General features: G+C 35.1%; 1 protein-coding gene across 5 annotated transcripts in view; it reads right to left on the reverse strand.

The window, feature by feature from the left end:
- The window catches only part of SBF2 (SET binding factor 2), a 470,059-nt gene that overhangs the window by 219,674 nt on the left and 224,880 nt on the right, over nt 1-25,505 (reverse strand). For all 5 annotated transcript variants that reach the window (XM_059931110.1, XM_059931111.1, XM_059931112.1 and 2 more), the window contains exons 4-6: nt 24,037-24,159; nt 22,616-22,726; nt 20,855-20,960 (exon numbers count right to left, since the gene is read on the reverse strand). In XM_059931110.1, coding sequence (XP_059787093.1) covers nt 20,855-20,960; nt 22,616-22,726; nt 24,037-24,159 — 340 coding nt within the window. The remainder of the gene's footprint in view (nt 1-20,854; nt 20,961-22,615; nt 22,727-24,036; nt 24,160-25,505) is intronic.

Raw genomic sequence — 25,505 nt, forward strand, 5'->3', positions numbered from 1 at the left:
CATGGAATGAAAAAGCCAATATTTTTAAAATCTCTGAAGAAAAATATTTGGTTAAACTATAAATTCCATAGAGCCTAAGGGTATTTCTTTCCCAAACTTTCAGTTTTGTTTGTCTAATCAGTGTAACACTCATTGAATATATTAGTTGTTTGGAAATACACTATTACCTTCTTTTCAACTTAATCTCCAAGGTCTGTACTTAAATTTCTGTTTTAGATGCTTGGCATTGTTCTAATAACATTTTTCCCTTTTAAAGTCCATTTGTCTGATGTTAACATAACCATACCAGTTTTGTTATTGAAATTTTCCTGGTATATCTTTTTTCCACCTTTTTACATCAACCTTTCTCTACTTCCTGGAAATAGCACATTGTTCACAACTTAAAAAATTCCCACTAAAATCAACAAGAAATAAGCAACGTAAGAGAATAATATGAATTTACAATTTACAAAAGAGGAAATCAAAATGATAAACATGAAAAGAAGCTCCAAAACTTCTAATAATCAGAAAAATTCAACCTAATAAATTCATGAGGTATGATATTAAACCTACTACAGTAGCCAAAATCAAAGCCTGACAATTCTAAGTTTTTATGAGGATGGCAATGAAAGGAACTATCATACTTACTGCTGTGAGGAATATAAAGAAACTTAAGATGCATATACCCTACCATCTAGTTATTACAGTAATTTTAGTAATTCCATTATTAGTTATTTATCCAGAAACTGTCTCACATGTACCCAAGAAGATAAGGTACAAAAAGGTACGCTGTAGAAGTATTTAACAATGAAAAAAGTGGGCACATCCTAAATGTAAGAATGAAGAATAAATTATAGTAAAATCATACTATAAATTAAACTTCCTCTGATTGAAGATGGCAAATGTTGACTGAAACAAAAAACTGAAGTTTTATTATTCAAAATTTATAAAATGAAAAGCAATTATACTCCAATAAAGATGTTAAAAAGACACAAAATTTATAAAATGAAATAATTATTAAAGAAATTTAAATACAATTTTCAAGTGATATGGCTTTTGGGGGTAGGTCTGTAACATTTATACTTGTGAATTTAAGATAGATTAAAACATCACTAAGACTTCTGGGATACCTTTACAGCAGTGAAAATAAGAGAGCTAGTGCTACATATATCAACATGAATAACTCTCCCAAATATAATATCGAGTGAGGAAAGTAAGGTATAAAGTGATGCTATAGAATGACAGCATTTATATATTGTTTAAAACCATACAAAATGCTACTATATATTGTTCAGCTATATACAAACATACAGTCAAAATATAAAGATATATCTGGGACTAAAAAATACCAAATTCGGGATAGCATATATCTCTGGGATGAGAAGGCATATGCAGGAAGTTTCAACTATATCTACGATGCTACATTTGTTAAACTGGATCATAGATACGTTAAACAGTTTTTTTTTTGGGGGGGGGGAATAATTTAAAGCTTACAGAAAAGTTGCAAGAATAGTGCACAGAGCACCCATCTACCCTTCACAATGATTCACCTAATGTTAAAATTTTGCTCCATTTGCTTTAACATTTGTACTTACGTGCTAGCATGCCCTGACTTTTTCTACAAACACACACACATTTTTCTGAGCCATGTGAATGTACACATCACGACATTTACCCCTAAATACTTGTGTGTTTTTTGTAAGAATAAAGATAATGTCTTCCTTAACCACAGTATGGTTATCATCCTCAGTAAATTAAACATGTTGTAATACTTGAAGTCTAATCTTACATTTGTATTCCAATTTTGTCCACTGACTCAATGTTATTCTTTGGAGCTTTTCCCCTACCATCAGGATTCATTCTAAGCTCAATATTCCATTTAGCTGTCATGTTTCTTTATTCTCATTCAATATGGAGCATTTCCACAACCTTAAATTTTTCTTTTACTGAGATAAAATTCACATAACATAAAACTAACCATTTCAAAGAGAACAATTTATTCATTTGCTTACTAAACTATCTTGCATCCCAGGAGTAAATCCTACTCAATCATGGTCTATGATCCTTTATCATGTTGTTGAATTTGGTTTGCCAAAATTTTGTTGAGGATTTTTTCATCTAAGTTCATCAGGGATGTTGGTTTCTAGTTTCCTTTTCTTGTAGTGTCCAAGTCTGGCTCTGGTATCAGGGTAATAATGCTGGCCCTTTAAAATGAGTTTGGAAGTGTTCCCACTTCCATTTTTTGGAAGAGTTTGTAATGGACAGGTATTAATTCTTCTTTAAATTTTTGGTTGGATTCACCAGTGAAGCCATGTGGTCCTGGACTTTTCTTTTGGGAATGTTTTTGATTACTGATTCAATCTCCTTAGTAATTGTTCTGTTCAGATTTTCTATTTATTATTTCGTTTTGGTAGGTTGTATGTTTCTAGGAATCTATTCATTCTTCTAGGTTACCTAACTGTTGGTATTTTCACAGTACTCACTTATGATCCCTAGTGTTTCTGTGGCATCAGTTGTAATGTCCCCTCTTTCATACCTGATTTTACTTATTTGAGTATTTCCTCTTTTTTTTCTAAGTCTAGCTAAAGGTTTGTCAACTCTACTTATCTTTCTTAAGAAACAGCTGTTAGTTTCATTGATCTTTTCTACTGTCTTTTTATTCTCTATTTCATTTATTTTTTGCTCTGATCTTTGTTATTTCCTTCCTTCTACTAACGTCAGGCTTCATTTGTTCTTTTTCTAATTCCTTGGAATGTAAGGTTAGGTTATTTGAGATCTTTCTTTTTTCTTAATGTAGATATTTATCACCGTAAACTTCCCTCTTAGATCTGCATTTGCTGCATCCCGTAAGTCTTGGTGTTTGCTTTTCCATTTTCGTTTGTCTCATGATATTTTTGACTTTTTCACTGACCCACTGGCTGTTCAGGAGCATGTTGTTTCATCTCTATACATTTGTGAATTTACAAGTTTTCTTCTTGATACTGATTTCTAGTTTCACACCATCCTGTTTGCAAAACACACTTGATACGATTTTAATCTTCATAAATTTATTAAGACTTGTTTTGTAGCCTAATATACAATTCATCCTGGAGAATGTTCAACGTGTGCTTGAGAAGAATGTGTATATTTTGTTGCTGTTGGATGGAAGGTTTTGTATATGTCTGTTAGGTCCATCTGCTATAACATGTTGTTTAATCCTTACTATTTGCCTTATTGATTTTCTGTTTGGATGATTTATCCATTGTTGAATGTGGGGTACTGAAGTCTTCTACTATTATTGTATTGCTGTCAACTTTTCCCTTCAGATCTGTTAATATTTGCTTTATATATTTAAGTACTCTGATGTTGGGTGCATAAATATTTACAGTTGTTATAACCTCTTGATGAACTGACTATTTTATCATTATATAATGACTTTGTCTCATTATAGTTTTTGGCTTAAAGTCTATTCTGTCTGACATCAATGTAGCTACCTGTGCTTTCCTTTGGCTTTTATTTGCATGAGATATATTTTTATATAGCTTCACCTTCAGTGTATATGTATCATGAAAGCTGAAGTGAGTCTTTTTTCTTTTAGGCTCTGGTGAGTACAGCAGTCAGCACCTAGCTCTGTGTTAATTAGAAGCTGTACCCTGTAAAGTATGCAGTCAAACACCTTTCAGGGAAACACTGGGAGAAGGGTGTTTTTGCCTGCTCCCTCTGCACTGAGCCTGGAGGGATAACCACAGTAAGTGCTCACACACCCATTAAGAACTGCTTCTTTGTGTTCTATAGTCCTATGGGACTTGTGAACACAAACTCTGTTGGTTTTCAGAGCTAAGAGTTTGAGGGAACCATTCCTCAGGTAGGAGCCTTAAAAGTTGATGTTCAAGATGTGTGGCCCCAACCCTTTGCTCTTCAGGGAGAAGCTGGGCGTTGGGGGTTCCCTCGCCAATATTTGGTGCTGTGCAAGGAGTGGGGTTTATGGCAGGATTGTATCTCCATCATTCCTACCCATTTCAATGTGGGTATTTTCTTAGGAGCCCAAGGTACAGGAGTAACTTAACTAGTTTCTGGATTTCTCTCACAGGGAACTGCTCCATGTGTCACTCTCTGCGAAAGAGTGAAATTCAGGAGCCTCCTATGTTGCCATCTTGGTCCTGAGTCTCATCTAGCCCTCCTATGACTCTCTCATTACCAGGATTTTCCTGTTAAATTTCTAGCAGGTCTGCCACTAGCCCCAAATAGGATTATAACTTAGACAAGCAGAGTTAGAGTTTCTTCCCTTTCATTTCCTTCTGGATTCAATATTATTTTTCCTGACAATGATGTTGTGGGCTTAAGCTTTCCCCGCTTTTGGCAGCAAAGTTGCTGGTTTTATGGCCAGCCCTGCCCTGGCTAAACTATCATTTTCACTGATAGTACTGACATGTGGGAAAGATGGGAGCCACCCCAGGTAAGAATGCTGCAGGTTCCTACTATTCTCATCCAAAGGTCTAGCATGAATAAATGCTTCTGAGTTTGTTGTTTGCTTCTGGTCAACTTCCAGAGCACTGAAATAGTTGTACAATAACTGTACAACAATTTCTGTCTAGTTTCACACTGATTCTTTAGGGAGAGGATTAACTCTTCATACTGCCATAACCAGAATCATTATCCTTGGTGATGTCAATTTTGTTCACCTAAACTTTTGTTTATTGCTATCTAACTCCTCTAATGTATACTTCGTATTTTTCCTTGTAACTAATAAGCAATCTGTGTTCAGACACTTTAGACCATGCAAATATCTTGTTCCTCACCAAAATTTCTGCCTACATTTAGCATCTATTGATAATTACTATCTGAATCAGTCTTTACTATGACGATCATAAAATGCTTTTCCAAATCCAGCACTTCCTCCACCTTCACCAGTCAGCACTCAACATTCTGCAACTAGCAGAACCCTCGTTTATTCCTCCACTAACCTGCTTATTTATATATCCATTATCAGTATGGACTCATGGATTTCTATTTCTTTTTTTTGGATTTCTATTTTTTTATTCCAACATTCTATAAGTCATTACTGCCCTTAATTATTTTTGTGCCAATTAAGTCCTAGATTTAGACACTGGGCACCCCTTTAAACCTAGTTCCTGTGTCCCTGTGACATGAACTCATTTCTTTTTTTTTCTTACTTTCTGGCTTGACAAAATAATCTAGGCTCATATTTTACCTACCCTGTCCCTGCTCTGAAGTCAGCCACTTCTCCAAGGAGGCTGGTTCCTTTTTGTGAGGAATGGCATTAAAGATCAAGGATTCTGGGGTTTAGGGTAAATGTTAGATCATTTCTACTAGGGTGTCTTTGTTTCTGGGCTACTTCTGCAGATACAGCAGATATATGCACATACATGAACACATATACATGCATAAAGACAGACACACACACATATATATGTATACACACATATACATATATTTGAGACATCCTGAGTCCACATCATTACTTTCAATTCCAATCTATTCTCATAGGGTCTCCCCACTGACTCCAATACATATTTGTATGTCCCTTCTTCCAGTGAGAACCCTGGATTCTAACAACAAAAACACATTTGCTAAATCTTATATTATACATAAACTGCATGATTTTTTCAGCCATTCTAACTCAAAAAAATCACACCAACTAAAAAGGAGTTAACAATTTATTTGCAATTCTCTCCAAAACTGAGGTTATATAGTCAAATACTGTGTTTATAAGTTACTTTGATTAGTTTTTCCTCTTCAGTATGGTTATGTTACTCATTTGAAAGAGAGTGGAGTTTGTTTCTGTATGCTTTCAGTTTTAATTTTTTTTAATTTCTTCCCATCATGATTGATCTAATATTATTTTCTGAAGACGTGAGACCTAAATAAGTTTTGAGAATTCAAAACTACATAAGAAGATCTACTCAGAGAAGTGTCACTCCTTCCCTGAATTAATAGTATTGTGCCAATATCGATTCCCTGGTTGTTATAATATACTATGACTATGATTACATAAGACATTATTGTTGGGGGAAGGTAGGTGATGTATTCTTGAGACTTCTCCGTACCATTTTAGCAACTTCTCGTGAGTCAAAGTATTTAAAAATAAAAATTTATATTAAAAAAGTCTGCAGTTGTATTAATTTCCAATGGCTATTATAATAAATTACCACAAACTTAATGGCTTAAAACAACATGAATATATTATCTTAAAGTTCAGGAGGTCAGAAGCCCTACTCTTGGCTTTTCCAGCTTCCAGCACCTGCCCACATTCCTGAGCTCATGGCTCCCTTCTATCGTCAAAGCTGGTAAGGCCGGTTGAGTCTTTGTCCCTTGTGTGATGTCAGAGTACACCACTCTGACACTGACTCTTTTGCTTCCCTCTTCCATCTTTTAAGGACCTTTATGATCACACTGGGCCCACCTAAAGGAGCTGACACTCGAGTTGTATTTTGAAAGATAAGCAGAAGTAAGAGTTAGGGCGACAAGAGCAGTAAGGCTTTCAAAGTTGACAGAAGACCATGTGCAAAGAAACAGAGGACTGAGGAAGGAAAAGGCACTCAGAGAGACCTACAAGTAGTTTTGCCAAGGGCAGGTTCATGAAGAATTTGTATACCATAGTAAGGCGTCCAAGCTTTCTTCCGGAAGACTCTAGGGAAGAACTTTTCCCTTTCCACTCCCATGTGAACCCTCTGTAATCCCTCACAAAAAAGATAATCCATCAGAAAATAAAAGTCATAGCTGGCATCATGTAGTAGTAGATAAATTGTGAAGAAGGAAGGCATGCACTTTTAAGGGACTCTAACCTACTTATATCAGTAAAAACAATCAATTTGTGATATCAAGGGGTGAAATATTAGACTATATTTACTAATAGAGGATTTATGTCTCATGTATTAGAAATGAGTTGGGATAATATTCTAGTGCTTAAAGGGTAAGTTTCTCATTATCCAGAAAATTATGTAATGTAATATAGAATAAAAGTTACCTGTGACTAACTGAAGGATTGCTTAAACTTTGTATTTTTAAATATAACATGCTTTCTTCAGCTTTAGATAATTAACAATCTCAAATATTTTAAGAAATTACATTAATGTTTTTATTCCTAACTAGCAACACTTGTTGCTGTGTTCACAGAGTTATTTAGAAATTCATTTTCTTTGAACTACTAGTCATAATCAGCTTTCTAAATAACCTTGAATTGTTTCCTAGTCTTTGGTAGCCAATGTCTATCCAAAGCTACACAATAACAGTGGAGAAAACAATATGAAAAACAAACATTCCAGTGATAATTACTGCTGATTTCACTATAATGGTACATACACATCCTGTTGATTATTTAAATAGTAAAACATTCTGAAAAATTACTTCCTGATCTTAACTTTTCTTTAGGGGTTAAAGTTCTAAAATTCATAGCATCAAACATTAATGAACGTATTTGTTTCCCGTTTTGAAAAAACAACACCCAAAACTTTTCTCCAGAATCCTCCCCTCCTCTGAATAATAACGATATGTTACACAAATAGAACACTATGGCTCAGCTTTCAAATGGGCAAATTGAGGAACTGAAGGCCATGGTTTTCAAGACAGGCTATATTTCCAAAAGCCTTAAACAATTTACTATAATTCTGTCAATCCACAATGGAGAAAACTTAACAACGGTCATGGCTTAATACAAGTCATGAAAAAGGAGATTTCTCATTCATTCGGTTGTTATTTGTTGAGTAGCTACTATGCACAAGGTATCAGGAATACAATAATGAAGAAAAACAAAATCCCTACCCTCCCAGATTATCTAAAGCTTTATATAGTTTAGTTTTGTAACTACCATTGAGAAGCAATGTTTAATATTTGTTACAAATTCGGTATATTATTTCCAAATATATTATAAATGGAAATCTTCTAAGTAAAAAATAACTAAGAAATGTAACTGAACTGGGCAACTGTGCATGGGTATATTTTAGTGGTTATGAACATGGGTTTATTCCCTTGAACGTGACATGAATTAAATACACTTTACATACTTATAAGTAGAGTTTAGCAATGTGGTAATCTTTAAATACAAGAAGTCATTTAACAAATACTTATGACCACAAAGAATTCAAATCTAAAACTGTATATCTATAGCCCAAGTAACAATCCACAGAAGACCAACTCAAGCAAAACTTTGTAAAAAGGTATAGCACATTTCCTTCCTTGTTGAACAACACAATTGGTTCTCTGGGTCAAGGGTAATCACATCAACCCCAAATGGTCCAGATTCCTAGTCTGTGCCTGTTCTGAATGACCAGGTTTTTAAATCTACTTTAATGTTTAAATTTAAGAAGCAGGAAACAAAAGAGGCTTTAGGAGCAGAATAGCAAACAAAGGGAAAGGATAATATAGAGTGAATAACTGGAGAATTAAAGCAAGGAACAAACAGGAAGCAAGTGCCTTGGCAGAACGAACTCTTTTAATTAAAGCTTTCTTCTCCCCTTCCTTCCCTGCCTCTACTGTTAAACCTTTACTAGCTGCTGAGATATATAAGAAACTGCTAAACTCTAGGGATAGATATAAAAAAAATTGAGGCAGGTTTGTAGGAGCTCGCAGCTCAGTGAAGATGGCAGGTTGGTAAAAAAATAGTTAACACATAACAGAAATGCGACCTGTAAAAAATGTTACAGAGCACAGAAAAGAGGATAATTTATCCTGCTACCATCTGTAAGTTGCATACTTAATTGTTGGAATAACCATATTTTATAAGAATATTAATCTCTAAAGTGCTCAAAGAGGAACTTCCCTGGTAGTCCAGTGGTTAAGACTCAGTGCTTCCACTGCAGGGGGCCCGTGCATTTGATCCCTGGTCGGGGAACTAAGATCCCACATGCCGCGCAGCGCGGGGCCAAAAACAGAGCAAAATGATATTTTACACAAGAGAACTTTGTGACGATGATGGATAACAGTTAATAGCTATCTTGCCTCAGACATTTGCGTTCACTAAAGGATAACTCAATTCAAAGACAGAGGTAACTATTTAGTGGTAGCATTTAAACGCCATAAGAGGAAAATGGAGAAGATAGTTTTGAATCAGGATTCTTCTGAACTGTCCTCAAATGATATCATGTAGCAAGCACATACTTTATTTATGTGTAATTCTAGCAAGCGTAGTACATTAGTCAACAAGCACTCCATTGGTCAATGACTGTCAGTCTTTGGTATTTTAAAAATGGTTTCCTTTATAAAACTAGCATTGGGCTTCCCTGGTGGCGCAGTGGTTGAGAATCTGCCTGCTAATGCAGGGGACACGGGTTCGAGCCCTGGTCTGGGAAGATCCCACATGCCACGGAGCAGCTGGGCCCGTGAGCCACAACTACTGAGCCTGCGCATCTGGAGCCTGTGCCCCGCAACGGGAGGGGCCGCGATAGTGAAAGGCCCGCGCACCGCGATGAAGAGCGGTCCCTGCACCGCGATGAAGAGTGGCCCCCGCTTGCCGCAACTAGGGAAAGCCCTCGCACGAACTGAAGACCCAACACAGCCAAAAATAAATAAATAAATAAAAAAAAAAAAAAAAAAAAAAAAAAAAAATTTAAAATTTAAAAAAAAAAAAAAAAAAAAAAAAAAAAAAACTAGCATAAATATTTAATGTTTAATTTTGAAAAGAAAGCAATCAATTTCCTGATAGCATTTTGACTACTTCTGAATGCTCAAGCTTCATCAAACATCTTACTATTTCATGAAGGCCTGTCATGGCTCTATACCGTTGCTTATGTTCTTCTTTCTGCCTGGAATGTCCTTCTTCCACTTTTCTAGCTAGTAAGAGTTAGCTTACTAGCTATTATTGCACTAATTATACTGTACTCTATTATTGCACTAATTATACTGTACTGTAATTTTTAAAATGTATCTGTTTCTCCACTAGGCTAAAAGTATTACCTGGGATAAGGGCTGAGGTTGTTTCATCTTTACATCCCTAGTGACTAGCACAGGACCTGGCACATGGTAATGGTTTTGTAAACATCTGATGAGAAAAATATACTCCTGCAGATAGGCATTATAGAAAGTTTATTCTTTGCGCTATTTATTACCAAAACGTAAATTGAACAGTCTTCTCTAGAAATTCTTAGGACTCTGTAATAAAGTAGACATGGTAAGAAGTTTCTTCAGAAAAGTGCTCCAGAACAGACTAGTGAGAAGATTTGTTTCACATCCCTAAGACAAACAGTTGACATCTAAACTGTCAAAAAATGATGGACTTCCCTGGTGGTGCAGTGGTTAAGAATCCGCTTGCAAATGCAGGGGACGCAGGTTTGATCCCTGGTCCAGGAAGATCCCACATGCCGCGGAGCAACTAAGCCAGTGTGCCACAACTGCTGAGCCTGCGCTCTGGAGCCCGCGAGCCACAACTACTGAGCACACATGCCACAGCTACTGAGCCCGTGAGCCGCAACAAGAAGCCCGTGCACCATAATGAAGAGTAGCCCCCACTCGCCACAACTAGAGAAAGCCCGCCCGCAGCAACGAAGACCCAACGCAGCCCTAAATAAATAAATAAGTTTATAAACGGTCAAAAAGTGATTAATCATAAATACAGTTACAGTAAAACACTACATTTCCTATTTCCTCCTTTCCTACCTAGAGCACAATATGCCATTTATAGTAACGGTCTAAACTCTTGTGCCCACAAATTCTCCAACTACCTTTTTTTCTTTTTTTTAATTTTAAAAATTAATTAATTAATTTTCGGTCACATTGGGTCTTCGTTGCTGCGTGCGGGCTTTCTCTAGTTGCGGCGAGTGGGGGCTACCCTTCATTGGGGTGCACAGGCTGCTCATTGCAGTGGCTTCTCTTGTTGCAGAGCATGGGCTCTAGGTGCGCAGGCTTCAGTAGCTGTGGCACGTGGGCTCAGTAGCTGTGGCTCACGGGCTCTAGAGTGCAGGCTCAGTAGTTGTGACGCACAGGCTTAGCTGCTGCGCGGCATGTGGGATCTTCCCAGACCAGGGCTCGAACCTGTGTCCCCTGCATTGGCAGGTGGATTCTTAACCACTGCGCCATCAGGGAAGTCCCTCCAACTACCTTTTAAACTACAAGTATTGAGAAAGAAAATGGCTACTTCATTTTTTTCCATTATAACTGAGAATAAGACTAAAACAACTAATAATGCTATATGAATACTCTAGGAAAACTAATGAAAATAGTAATATGATCCAAGACACTAGATTTTGATCATTTAAGGAAAAAGAACAAAAATCATTCCACAATTGATGCACTAATCATGTGGCTCATAAATTTACCAATCAACATATTCTTCTTAAAGGTGTTACCTTTAAAGAGAACCATTTTCCACAACCTAAGCCTTCATTCTTTCCTCTGACATCTTTCTTCTTTCTATTTCAGGAACATAAATTATTTTTGATACTCTTATAAAAGTTAATGTCACTTTAAGAATAATTATATAGCACTACAAACAGAAGCTTTTCCAGAGGAAGACAAAAGAGAGAATGCCAGAAGTTTTCCATTAAAATATTTAAAAGCAGAAATAACTTTCTAAATAGCAAGTTATGGTTACAATCAACATTTTAAGGATATTTGTGTAAAAAGGAAAAATTATGTTTATAAGATAAACTGAAGAAAAAACTAGCTATTTTAATAATTTTTAAAAATCTATATTTAGTATTAGATATAATACACAGAAATATTGACTCAATAATTGCTAATGAAAAACTGACTAAATATGGGTGAGCAAAAAGAAAGTATGCATATAAAAAAGTTTATACCAAGATGGAATCATGAGGAAATAAAAATCTTGATCAGACCAATAATGAATAAGGAGACTGAAACGGTAATCAAAACCTCCCAACAAAGAAAAGTTCTGGACCAGATGGTTTCACTGGACCAGATGGTTTCACTGGTGAATTCTACCAAACACTTAGAGAAGAATTAATACCAATTCTTCTCAAACTCTTCCAAAAAACTGAAGAGGAAGGAACACTCCGTAAGGCCAAAAGTACCCTAATAACAAAGCCAGATAAGGACTCTGTAAGAAAAGAAAACTGCAGGCCAATATTACCGATTAACATAGACATGAAAATTCTCAATAAAATACCAGCAAAATAAATTCAACAGTACATTAAAAGGATCATATACAATGGTCAAGTGGAATTTACTCCCAGGATGTAAGGAGAGTTCAACATATACAAATCCATCAATGTGATATACCACACTAATGAAATTAAAGATTAAAAAAAATCCTATGATTATCTCAACAGATGCAGAAAAACCATCTGATTGAACATTCTTTCATGATAAAAACTCTCAACAAATTGGATATAGAAAAAACATACCCCAACATAATAAATGCCACATATGACAAGCCCACAGCTAACATCTTATTGAATATTTAACAGTGAAAGCATGAAAGCTTTCCTGCTAAGATCAGGAACAGGACAAGGCTGCCCACTCCTCTTCAGCACAGTACCGGAAGTCCCAGCCAGAGCAATTAGGGAAGAAAACAAAATAGAAAGCATCCAAATCCGAATGGAAGAAGTAAAACTGTCTCCATTTGCAGATGATATGACCTTATATATAGAAAATCCTAAAGACTCCACCAAAGAGTTGTTAGAACTAATAAACAAATTCCGTAAAGTTACAGGATATAAAATCAACATACAAAAATCGGTTGCATTTCTATATACTAATAATGAACTATCTGAAAATCAACTAAAATAATCTCATTTACAGTAGCATCAAAATGAATAAAATACTTAGGAATAAATTTAACCAAGGAGGTAAAAGATCTGTACATTGAAAACTATGACACTTTGATGAAAGAAACTGAAGAAGACACAAATAAATTGAAATATATCCCATATTCATAAATCAGAAGAATTAACATTGTTGAAATATCCATACTACCTCACACCACCTATGGATTCAATGCAATCAAAATAATTATATTTTTCATAGACACAGAAAAAAAAAATCAATCCTAAAATTCATATAAGTCCCTAGATAGCCAAAGGAATCCTGAGAAAGAAGAACAGAGCTGGAGGTTTCACAATTCCTGATTTTAAACTATATTACAAGGCTACAATAATCAAAAAGTATAGTATTGGCATAAAAACAGACACATAGATCAATGGAATAGAATTGAGAGTGTAGAAAGAAGCTCACACTTATGCAGTCAACTAATATTTGACAAAGAAGCCAAAAATATTCAATGAGGAAAGGACAGTCTCTTCAACAAGTGATGCTGGAAAAATTGGATATTCATGTACAAAAGAATGAAATTGGACCCCTATCTCACACCACTCACAAAAAATAACACGAAGTGTATTAAATAATAAATAAAAGAACCCAAACTATAAAACTACTAAAGGAAACAGGGAAAAATCTTCTTGATATTGGTCTTGGCAATGATTTTTTGGATGTGACAGCCAAAGCTCAAGCAGCAAAAGCAAAAATAAGCAAGTGGGACTACAGCAACTAAAAAGTTTCTGAACAGCAAAAGAAACTATCAGCAAAATGAAAAGGCAGTCTATAGAATAGGAGAAATGATATGCAAACCATCTATTTGTTAAGATATTAATATCTAAAATATATCCAGAACTCATACAACTCAATAGCAAAAAGAAAAAAAAAAAGATTTAAAAATGGGCAAAGGACTTGAATAGATGTTTTTCCAAAGAAGATATACAAATGCCAACAGGCACATGAAAAGATGCTCAACTTCACTAATCATCAAGGAAATGTAAATCAAAACCACAATGAGATACCATCTTACAACAGTTAGAATGATTATTATCAAAAGAGAAGAGGGAATTCTTCTACACCATTGGTGGGAATGTAAATTGGTCCAGCAACTATGGAAAACAGTATGAAGCTTCCTCAAGAAATAAAAAATAGAACTACCATATGATCCAGCAATTCCACTTCTGGGTATATATCCAAAGGAAACGAAATCACTATCTCAAAGAGGTATCTACACTCATGTGTTCATTGTAGCATTATTCACAATAGCCAGGACATGGAAACAACTTAAGTGTCCATCAACGGATGAATGGAAAAAGAAAATATATATATACTACACTGGAATATTATTCAACCATAAAAAGGAAGGAAACCCTGTCTTTCATGACAACGTGGATAGACCCTGAAGGCACTATGCTAAGTGAAATAAGTCAGATAGAGAAAGACAAATACTCTATATTCTCATTTATATATGGAATCTAAAAAAACTGAACTCACAGAAATAAAGAGTAGAATGGTGGTTGCCAGGGGCTAAGGGGTGGGGGAAGTGGGAAGATATTGGTCAAAGGGTACAAATTCCAGGTATAAGATGAATAAATTCTGAGAATCTAATGTACACCATGGTGACTATAATTAACAATACTGTATTACATACTTGAAAACAGTGAAAGGAGTAGATGCTAAATGTTAACAGCACACACACAAATGATAGTTATGTGAGGGGATGGAGGTGTTAACTAATCTTATTGTGGTAATTATTTTTCAGTATATACAAGCATCAAATCACCACATTGTAAACCTTAAACTTATATATGTTATATGTCAATAAAATATCAATAAACACAGATGTTACATGCCTAATGTTGTTGTACTATGGAAACAAAGTGACGATAGCTAAAGGCCCAAGATCATTTTAGTCTGTGACTTTAAAAATGTCTAATAAATAGTATACTATAAAAATTAGGGAATAAGTATTCTAAAACTAGTGTATTTGTAGTTAAAAACCAAATTATAGGTGAATATATATGCCAAAAGATGTCATGAGAATTTCACAAAATTATTTGGGTCAAGGAAGGATACCTGAGCTATGGATTAGATTAAAAAATCAGAGGGGCTATAGCAACCAGTTCTTGTGAATGTAATCTTATTAACGTAAAAAAATTACAATTTTCCACACAAAACACAAGTCTTCAGGTAAACAAAAACAATTCACATAGACTACAAAAAGATACAAACAAATAAATAAAATAGGTGTTAAGTTGGAGATGAAGATGGTTAACAGAAAATTTTAAGGAATGAGGCGGGTAATGGCAGCAGTCCACATAATTACTTCAGGCAAACACAGAGACCTCTGAAACTGTGAAAAACAAATTCATTATCATAACAATCCTTGGAGAGAAGAATCAAGGAAATGCTATCATTACATTTAGACGTTTTACAGGAAAACTAGTCAAGGCTACAAAAGAATCTTAGAGTCTTATCTGCTTCCTGTCTGTGCTTTGTAAAATCTACCACCACTACCCCACCCCCAACCCAGGTAGTGAACTCTGATAATGGTCTAATATTGACCTTCAACAACAGTCCAACCAAAATGACTGGTGATAAGAGCATGCCTTTAGCAGAATTATCAGTACCACATGCTCTGAGAACTACAACTCTGCATACAGTGCTGTTTTAGAAGCATCTTTCTTTCTCCTTTCCTTTCTTATCTTTTCCTTATTCTTTCCCTAGAAAAGTAAATTTTGAATATGTAAGCAAAAGATAACTAAGCTCAAAATACCAGAGAGTAAAATAATGAAATTTGATATTCAAATGGCTAATCATCGTGTTCTGGCGCACTTCATCCATACACAGAACTCTCCTAGGAGATATGACTGCCATTTTCTTCATGGCTAGTGTATTAATTTATTCAAGAAAAACTGATGCCTTCTGTGCCCAAGGCACTATGCCAGATATACAGAATGCAAAGAATAATAAGACAAGGCAGTTCTTGAAGCTCCCAGTCAAGTCACGGAAAACTCCCTATTAATAAATAAGGAAAAAGCACAGAGTAGAACTTCCATACTCTCCCTTGAAGACATTTAGGAATCAATATATCAGTCCTGTACTGCCTATCTCTAGACTATCTGTTGTTTGAGGATAAAATCTCTAATTTATTCAAGCATTGTACTTTTTAAAAAAATAAAAGGTGTACATATGAAGAGTTAAATAGTTGTACAAGTTTTCTAAATATTTGTATTGTAAGATAAAGGACAAATGTAGAAAAGCATACAAATCAAATGTATAGCTTAATGAATTATCTTACAAACACTACCTAGGTCAAGAAGGAACTTTGCTAGCAGCCCTAGAAGCCCCTTCTATGTGCCTCTAATCACAACCACCTCTCTATTGCCATAAGTAACCAGCATCCTGACTTTATTAACCATTTTCCTGACTTCTCCTATAGACATTCTCATCACCCAAATGTGCATCCCTAGACACTATAGTTCAATCTCACTCTATTAAAAATAGGACGTGTTTCATATCTTTTTTTTAAAAAAAATTTTGGCCACACCGTGTGGCACGCAGGATCTTAGTTCCCTGACCAGGGATTGAACCCACGCCCCCTGCAGTGCAAGCACGAAGTCTTAATGACTGGACCGGCAGGGGAGTCCCTCAAATCCCTTTTAATCTAGAGGTTCCTCCTCCATTCCTTATAATTTATTTGTTAAAGAACCTGGGACATTTGACCAATAGTTTCCAAGAGCCTGGATTTTGACAACTGTAGTCTCTTGGGGCAACGTGTTCCCCATCTTCTGTATTTCCTATGATCAGAATCAGATTTAAGCTCTCTGGCAAAACACAGGTAGTGTCTGGCAAGGTTAGGAACATAATATCAGCCTGTTTTTCTTCTGCGAGGGTTGTAAAATGGTGTTCTATTTCGATAATTTCTTTTTCATTTATTTTTGAAGCTTTTCTAGAACTTTAGAGAAACTGAATTATACAGGATGCATTCTTTTTTGTCTGTTTTTTTTATTGAGTATAATTATTTTCAAATTAATCCATGTGGTAATATGTATCAACAATTTATAATGCCTAGTAGTATTCCATTGTATGGATATGCCACAGATTATTTATCCATTACCGTAACCATTATTCATTACATTTATGGACACTAAGCTTGTTTCAAGATTTTCACTATTATAAAAATATGGATATGACCATTCATTTACAAATATTTTTTATGGACAATGCTATCATTTTCCTTAAGTAAACGCCTAGGAGTGAAATGGCTGGATTATTTGGTTTATTTAACTTTTTAAAAAAGTCAAACTGTATTCCAAGGTAGCTGTCCCATTCACACTCCCATTAGCAGTAAACTAAAGTTCCCATTCCTCCACTTCAGGCAGCCCTCTGAAAAGTTGGAATGCTAATGTTCCTCTCCCTCCTTCCCAAGGGATTGTGCACCTTCTCCCAACGCAGCAAGCCACCCCTCATTCTTCTTTGTTCCCAGTGGCCCTCAGGCATCCAAAATATGCTAATTCTGTCAGTGCTCCGAATATGGCAAGACAGAAACCAGTTCCTTGGGCAGCCCTTTGTAAATCTGGAACATTGGACGGACACTCCACTTTTCTCCTTCCCTTTCCCCCAAGGAGAAGCTGCAAGCTGGGCGTTCTCTTCCAGTGCTGGCTGTGCTGGCTTGGGGGTGAGGCTGACCAGGTAAAGTGAACTTGCTCTTCTTAACCGTTTCAATGTAGCTGTTCTCAGCTCTGTGATCAACTGGGGTACCACAACTTCTTAAGTAGCTTCTGGAATTCTCACAAAGGTTTTTTGGTCTGTATATAATTGTTAAATTGATGTTTCTGTGGGAGAACGAGGACTGGGACTTCCTATTGTGCCATCTTACTGACGTCACTCCCTAAATTCTCACTCTTGACTGTCCATCTCCTTCACTATTTAAGCACAGTTATTTTAATATCTGATAACTACCTTCTGGTGTCCCTGGGGGCCTTTTATATTGTCTATGGTTTCTTTTACATTTCTTTCAGATAGCTTTAGTCTTCATGTTTCTGGTTATTTTTTTTAACTTGATGGTATGCTTTATTTTGTTAAATTAATTTTTTCATTGGAGTATAGTTGATTTACAATGTTGTGTTAGTTTCTGCTGTACAGTAAAGTGAATCAGCCATACATATACATACATCCACTCTCTTCTAGACTCCATTCCCATATAGGTTGTTACAGAGCACTGAACAGAGTTCCCTGTGCTATACAGTAGGTTCTTATTAGTTATCTTTTATATACAGTAGTGTGTATATGTCAATCCCAATCTCCCAATTTATCTCTCCCCCTTTCCCCCTTAGTAACCATAAGTTTGTTTTCTACATCTGTGACTCTATTTTTTTTGTAAATAGGTTCATTTGTACCATTTTTTTAGATTCCACATGTAAGTGTTATCATATGATATTTGTCTTTTTCTGTCTGACTTATTTCACTCAGTATGACAATCTCTAGGTCTATCCACGTTGCTGCAGATGGCATTATTTCGTTCTTTTTTTATGGCTGAGTAATATTGGTATATATGTACCACATATATTGGTATATATGGTATATATATGGTATATATGTACCACATCTGCTTTATCCATTCCACCGTCGATGGACATTTAGGTTGCTTCCATGTCCTGGCTATTGTAAATAGTGCTTCAATGAACGTTGGGGTGCCTGTATCCTTTTTCAAATTATGGTTTTCTCTGGATATATGCCCTGGAGTGGGATTGCTGGATCATATGGTAGCTCTACTTTTAGTTTTTTAAGGAATCTCCATACTGTTCTCCATAGTGGCTGTACCAATTTACATTCATTCCCACCAACAGTGTAGGAGGATTCCCTTTTCTCCACACCCTCTCCAGCATTTACTGTTTACAGATTTTTTGATGATTGGCACTCTAACAGGTGCGAGGTAAAACTTCATTGTAGTTTTGATTTGTATTTCTCTAATAACTAGTGATGTCGAACATCTTTTCATGTGCTCTTGGCCATCTATATGTCTTCTTTGGAGGGTACTGGGCATACATGTAAAAATCTGTAGATATATTGGAGGCCTAGAATGCAGTTATCTTGCTCCAGAAAGCATTTACTTTTACTCCTACTATAAGGCTAAAGATAGTAGCATTAAGGATCATTTTAATCTGTTTCTAGGAACTGAAATGATTTCAAGCTGTACTTCAGTTCCTCAGGGGGACTGTCTACTTGTGATTTACCCTCTCCCAGGATGTGGTCCTTTATGGTCCCAACTGAAAGCAAGAGAGCTTTGTAAAGGAATTTCCCTTGGTAAAATCTGAACTCCTATTCTCCCCTTCGCCGTTGGATATCAATAGTACAGAGACCAGTTTTTCAGTAACTTCTTTCAAAATCAAGAGATGCTTGGGAGAAAGTGGTCTCAAATGTCTGGTTCACTTCTCTAGGTTTTTTTCTTCTCTTGGACCATGGTTTGGTCATTATTTACTGCTTCTGATGCTTTCAAGTAGAAGTTGTTTATACTTGTATAGCTTTCCTAGTATTCATTGTTAAGAGGGTTAGTCTGAATTACAAAGGCCATCATTACTGGAAGAGAGGTCCAGGTTTTATAAATTTATACTTTATCTGTAGCAGTTTTTCTCATCAGGAGTGCTACTAGTATTTGAGGTAAAAAATCTTCTGGTGCATATATATTATGCATGAAGAATGTTTAATATCCCTGGGTCCTGGGCATTAATGCCAGTAACAATCCCTGCCCTCCCCTTCAAATCGTTGTAAAAATGTAAAAGCATGAGAGGTTTATAAGGCACTCATTAAGTATAAGATCAATGGTAGCATTTGGGAATGTGAAATTTTGTGTCATATCCTTCTATTCCTCTTCATGGTAAACCTTTGCTTTGATTGACCCTTGAGAGGTATACAGGCCCTCTTAACTGAAAAAGGTCAGGTGAATAGTGGTTAGCTAAAATCAATTAAGTCAGTGATTAGGAGGGACCATGGACAGGCTGTAGGTAGTCCATGAACCCCTAAGATTATATCCAAAAGTTTGTGGAGGGAGGTTTTAGTCAACAAGATATTCTTTAGAGAAGTAAGTGCCACCAGGGAGACAGTACCTATTTCACACATTAAGGAAAATAGCTTTAATTAAATTAGAACTTGGTTGAGATGACTCAATGAGCAGAAACTTTCAGGGAGGAAGAGAAGGAATATGTAATTTTGGAGAGTTTAAACCCCTAAGGTGGGGGCAGATGTAATAGAGAACTACTACTTTGGGATTGATGTCACCATTCATCTTTATTAGGATACTAGAAACTCTACTTGTATTTACATTAGTCTCTTCTAAGGCTTTCTAAATTTCACTGACTGAAGTCACAGCAGAAGAATTAGGATGCGGCCACTAAAGAAAAAGGAGAGACAAATTTCAGAGTTAAGCAGGGAGTAAAATTCAACATGAGATAGGAGGGAAATAAGAAGGTAGAATTTTTGTGCAAGGAATTAAGAATTCTATGGAGAACTAGACTATGAGCCCCAGGAAAGAGGAGGTTTCAATTCAACTAGAAAAAGACAAACACAGATGGAGAACAATGAGAAAGACTGAATCAAAGAGAGTGGAACACTCTTACACAGGTACATATAAAGGATAAGTACGAGGTAAAGTAAGTGGGAATCTCTGGCAGCACTGGTCTAAAACATACTCATTTTTAAGTTATATTACTCCTTTAATGAAGTATGAGCTGTCCAATGTACAGAGGGCACTTTCTAGTGTCCTCCCCCTAATACATCATCCTAGCCATTGCTAGAAAATTAAAGTCCTGATATAGGTGGTGGGATGAAAAGGATGGGACTTTTAGTTCTATCTGACAAGGTTTCTATAAAAGCAATTCATCTAAGGAAAAACAAAATATACTATCTATTCATCTTTTAAAGCACAGAAAATATGTTTACTTTCTAAAAGCTTAATTGACTTAAGAGCAAAAGGGGCCTGGGTTAATTTTAAAAAAGAATGAATACTAGTTAAGATTAGAACCCATAAAATTATATACTTTATATATCAGTTATCTAATGGTTTGCTTTTTATTTTCCTGATTTATGTCAGGTGATGTAGGCTTAAAATAAATCTTTTTTTCATAGGCTTTTATAAGAACACTGAAAATGGGAGAAGAAGACATACCCAATTGCTGGAACAGGAGAGCCGCACTAGTGCCTGTGACAGGAAGACTATCATGCAAGGGAGTCTGGATCAGCTGTCTATCTCCTGCACCCAAGGAAAACAGCTTCTGCAGAATGGGCGGAAAACACGCACACACCACAAATGATTTCTTTTCAGACATTTTCTTAAGATAAAAAAATCCCTTTGAAGTTCAAATTTAAAGCAGATGATGACCATATAAGATCCAATTAACAGACGTGAAGAGCAATAATGCAGCCCAAAACATTCAAGTTACTTTGTGTCCAAATGAATACGGTACAAGAAAATTCAGTAGTTGAAAGGTGAAAATTTAGTAATCATGAGATACACAAATCACTGACAATAATACTTAACTAAAAAATAGTAAAATATTAAAGCTAACATTTATATGCCAGTTATATGTCAATAAAACTGGAAAAACAAAAGAAATATAGTAATATGAACCATGCATGTAATTTAAAAATTTCTAGCAGCTACAATAAAAACGTTTTTAAAATTAAAAAATAAATAAAATAAAATCATGTCAACAAAATTCCCATCATAGTAAAGGCTCATAAAACAACTTGGCTGCTTTAAAGTTTAGGTCCAATCGTGACCAAACTCACATTTCATATTATGCTCTTGTAGCAGAAATAGGAGAATGAGGCAGGAGAGTGCAGGAGGAAAAAAACCTTAAGAGCAACCAAAAGATGCTAGGAAAGACAGGAGACAGCTAAAAAGGCAAAGGGCACGGAAAAAAGATGCCATTTTTACTATAAGTAACATCTCTATCAGACTGAGGATAAAAAACTGTAATTTTTAGAGGGCTGTCTTTTTCCTCAATATTACATAAGAATAAGCAAATAAGTGATCAGCTAATCAGTTTTAGGACTTAAGGAAAGGAGCCTTAAAAAAAAAAAAGTTCCCTAGAAATATTAAGTCATAGCAACTGAAGTTCTCATTTTTCTACTTCAGAGATGAATATAAAAATTTCAGGACATACAGAAGATGAAAAACATGCCACTTTGAGAAAGTTTTATTTCAGTAGAGGAGTTTAATGTCCTCACGGGCTCAATCTATGACAAAATCCTTGGGAAATTTTAAGGTATAGATTATATTTTCCAAAGAAGATCTGTGATTTTGGACAATGGTCAACATTATCATTACTAAAGGTAGCAAACTGAGATGAGAAAAGTAAGCACTCCTCTTTTGAAGCTTAAATGCAAGCTATTCTATTAAAGATTACACACAACATACAAAATGGTTTTAGGACTACAATTGCTTTTATCCAGGGAAATGAAGAAATGAATTAATCTATCCAGAAGTAGTTATAATGTTACAAAGAATTATATTAAAAGTTTTCTTAATGTTACCTCCTAATTTTTATCACTGAAAAAAATTTTAAGTTAATGAGGCGTAACCATACAGAGGAATAATAAAGGTACAAAGAACACATTTGAAGTTCAGCTTAAAAAAGTGTATTTCCAAGAAAGCGTAAGCTAGAGTTCAAGTTACACAGAATATGACTTCTAACTATGCTATGTGAAAGGTGAACCCTATGTTAAAATTAACCCTATGACCTAAGAATGGAATCTTGAGTCTCTAGAAGGCAGACCATAGGGACAATGCTTAATTAAACTAAGATCCTCTTTAAAACGAAAATATTTAAAGAATTCTCTTTTTCCTTTTCTTCATAAATTAAATTTACTGGAGGAGAGGAGAAGAGAAGCAGGCCCTCTTCATCTCCCTTTTTATTCTATTTACCTGAGACCCTCCAGCCGCTGGGACAAGACACGCACACAGGTTTGCAATGAGACTTTCCAAGGAGACATTCAGACTGTCCACATATACAGTATAGATCAAACCCAGGCAAGCCTGCAAAGAAAAGACGCATGTAGTTATTTCATGGAAAAAGCAAGCACTAAAAATAAATTGTTGTGATATCTGCTTCCAGGAAAATTTCCCTTTGAACCTAGTAGATTCTACAGTGACCATGGAATAAATTTTAAGCAGCAAATGTTATTAAGTTTATTAAATTTTCCTCCAGAACCAGAAGCTCTAAATGAGCTTTTGAGATGAGTTTATAAAAAGCAGAAATCCATAATTTGTAAAACAGGTGTTTGTGCTTAGATAACCACTCTAGCAAATTTGTAGGGCTTAAAACTGTTTCTGTCTCAACTTATTTTGCAGAACCCCAAATTTCAAGATAAAAACTTAGAAACTTTATCTTGTTTTGTGGTTCTTATAAATTCAGAACATTTATTCTACAGAAAAACTTAACTTATATGAATTATTACAAAGAATAGCAAAATAGAGACAAGATATGATTAACACTTTAAGCTCAGAAGAAGGTAGGTGGTAAAATGGAAGACAAAATGTAATCATATGAATCTCTCAGTTTATTAAAACTTATAACTAAAAAATTAGTATCTGTTAGGAGTTAGCCACTATCATTGAAATCTTGACACTAAAAATATATATAATCTCAACAATATGAAAAAGTTTTCCAGAAATTATGTATCAATTTCCCAAATCCTTGAGAAATTTTAAGGTATAGTTTATACCTTCCAAAGAAGATCTGTGACTCTGGACAATGGTCAACATTACTATTATTAAAGATAGCAACTGAAATAAAAATAAGCCCTCTTCTTGCAAAGCTTACATGTATTTATAACTAAAGTAAATTTTTATCTACATTTGCAAATTCTAACTATCTAAAAAAATAAAATATCTGGAAGTAAACAATATTTTAAAGCTATATTGATAGCAGTATGATCACAACTATTTGAAATCACAAATACTTATCCTATTTCCTTGAACCTGGACTCCTAAAAAGAAGATCAATAAAAATACACTAAGTTGTTATATTACTAGTGCATTTTAAATTTGATACAGGTAATCAAATGATTTCTTTAGGATCCATAAATTTTGGAGTCAGTAAAGATGGGACCTATTTTAAAACAAACACTACATCCTTAGAAGTTTAAATAGTCATATTAACTTACTCAGGTACTTATTTTATCCAACATGAAATACATTTCTTCTGTTCACAGTAATTTTATTTTATTGATGAATTCCTAATCAATTTAAAGATATTTTAGATACAAAGAATTTGTTACCGTGGTTCACTCAAAATAGATTTATATAATAATACAAATCAATAATGACAACTATGAGTTCTTTACCCTAAAAATTTCTGGATAATCTAATCTGGATACCAACACCAGGCTTTTGGGAGCAAACACTTCTGCAGGCTGAATTAAACCAGACACTTCCACTTCACCTTCAATCTCATCTTTCTTTGTTCCCTAAAGAAAGAGACACTGTAATCAGCAGATGGACAATTTCCTAGGTTTATAACTCACAAAATATAGACATATCACACACTTTCACGTAATTTACAAAATCCAAAATTAATTACAAAATATAATTTACAAAACTCAAACTAAAAATAAACATACTTTGAGAGGAATCTGAGAAGAAAGTAGGCAAAGAAATTATGACACAGGGCATACTTATTTCATTTTTGAAAACTCCTTAAGCTCCAGATATATACCACAATTTTATCTGAGCATTTGGTTTCTGTGTGAGGTACCAGTAATCAAAGGTAAATAAGACACATTCATTAGTGACCCATACAAATAGAAATGACACTCACTTAATGGAAATTCAGTTTTCAAGGAAAGAAAAAATCTGTTTTAGAAGTAAGACACTACTTTTCATTTTTGCTTTTTGGACTTCTCCCAATCTTTCAAACAAAAGCGATAATCATTTAGGATTATGTTGCAGAATACTCATTGCTCTTAGAAGTAAAGCCCAATCAGCTCTAAATTCTTTTTGCTCAGAAGCAACAATGTTGATTTTTTGAAAACAGAGGATATTTTTATACACAAAACTGAGTTTCAGAATGTACCTAGTGCCACTGAACTGTACACTTAAAAATGGTTGAAATGGTAAAGCTTATGTTATGCATATTTTAGCACAATAAAAATAACTAGAATTTTTTTTAAAACCCTAAGTGTCCAGTGATTAAATACTTGTTAATAAAATAAACTTTGAAAAATATTATTCTCATTTATTAGTCAACAAATATTTCCTGTGCACCTATTGTTCCATTATACTATATGACGCACTATAAAAGTTCCAAGTGAAAAGAAAAAAAAAACCAAGGTAGTAAAGTATCCAGATTTATTTCTATATGATATTCTAAGATGCTAGGACATTTTCCCTAACTAGAATCCTCTTCTCTTTCTTTTCCATTAATCGAAGGTCCAGCTTAGGAATTATCTTCCTTCCTGAAGCCTTTCCTTTACTGATTTTTCTCCTACTATTAATTCTTAGCACGGTTCATCAACATATCACACATTTGCTCATACTTCTCTCTCCTGCCAAACCTCTCTCCCAAATGCCACAAAATGCCATATCCAACTGCCTGCTTGACCTCGCCACTTAGATGACTAATAGGTTATCTCAAACATGTCCAAAATACAGCTCCAATCTTTCTTCCCAAACTCCACTCCTCCTGCAGTATTCCCTATCTCAGTTAATGGAAATTCTATCCTCCCATTTAGCAAATCAAAAATCCTGATTCCCCTCTTTCATAACCCGTATCCAAACTGTCGGCAGTCCTGATTTCTCACCACCTCCACTGCTA

This window comes from Balaenoptera ricei, chromosome 8, assembly GCF_028023285.1.
Source record: "Balaenoptera ricei isolate mBalRic1 chromosome 8, mBalRic1.hap2, whole genome shotgun sequence".
In the NCBI taxonomy this organism is placed as follows: domain Eukaryota; kingdom Metazoa; phylum Chordata; class Mammalia; order Artiodactyla; family Balaenopteridae; genus Balaenoptera; species Balaenoptera ricei.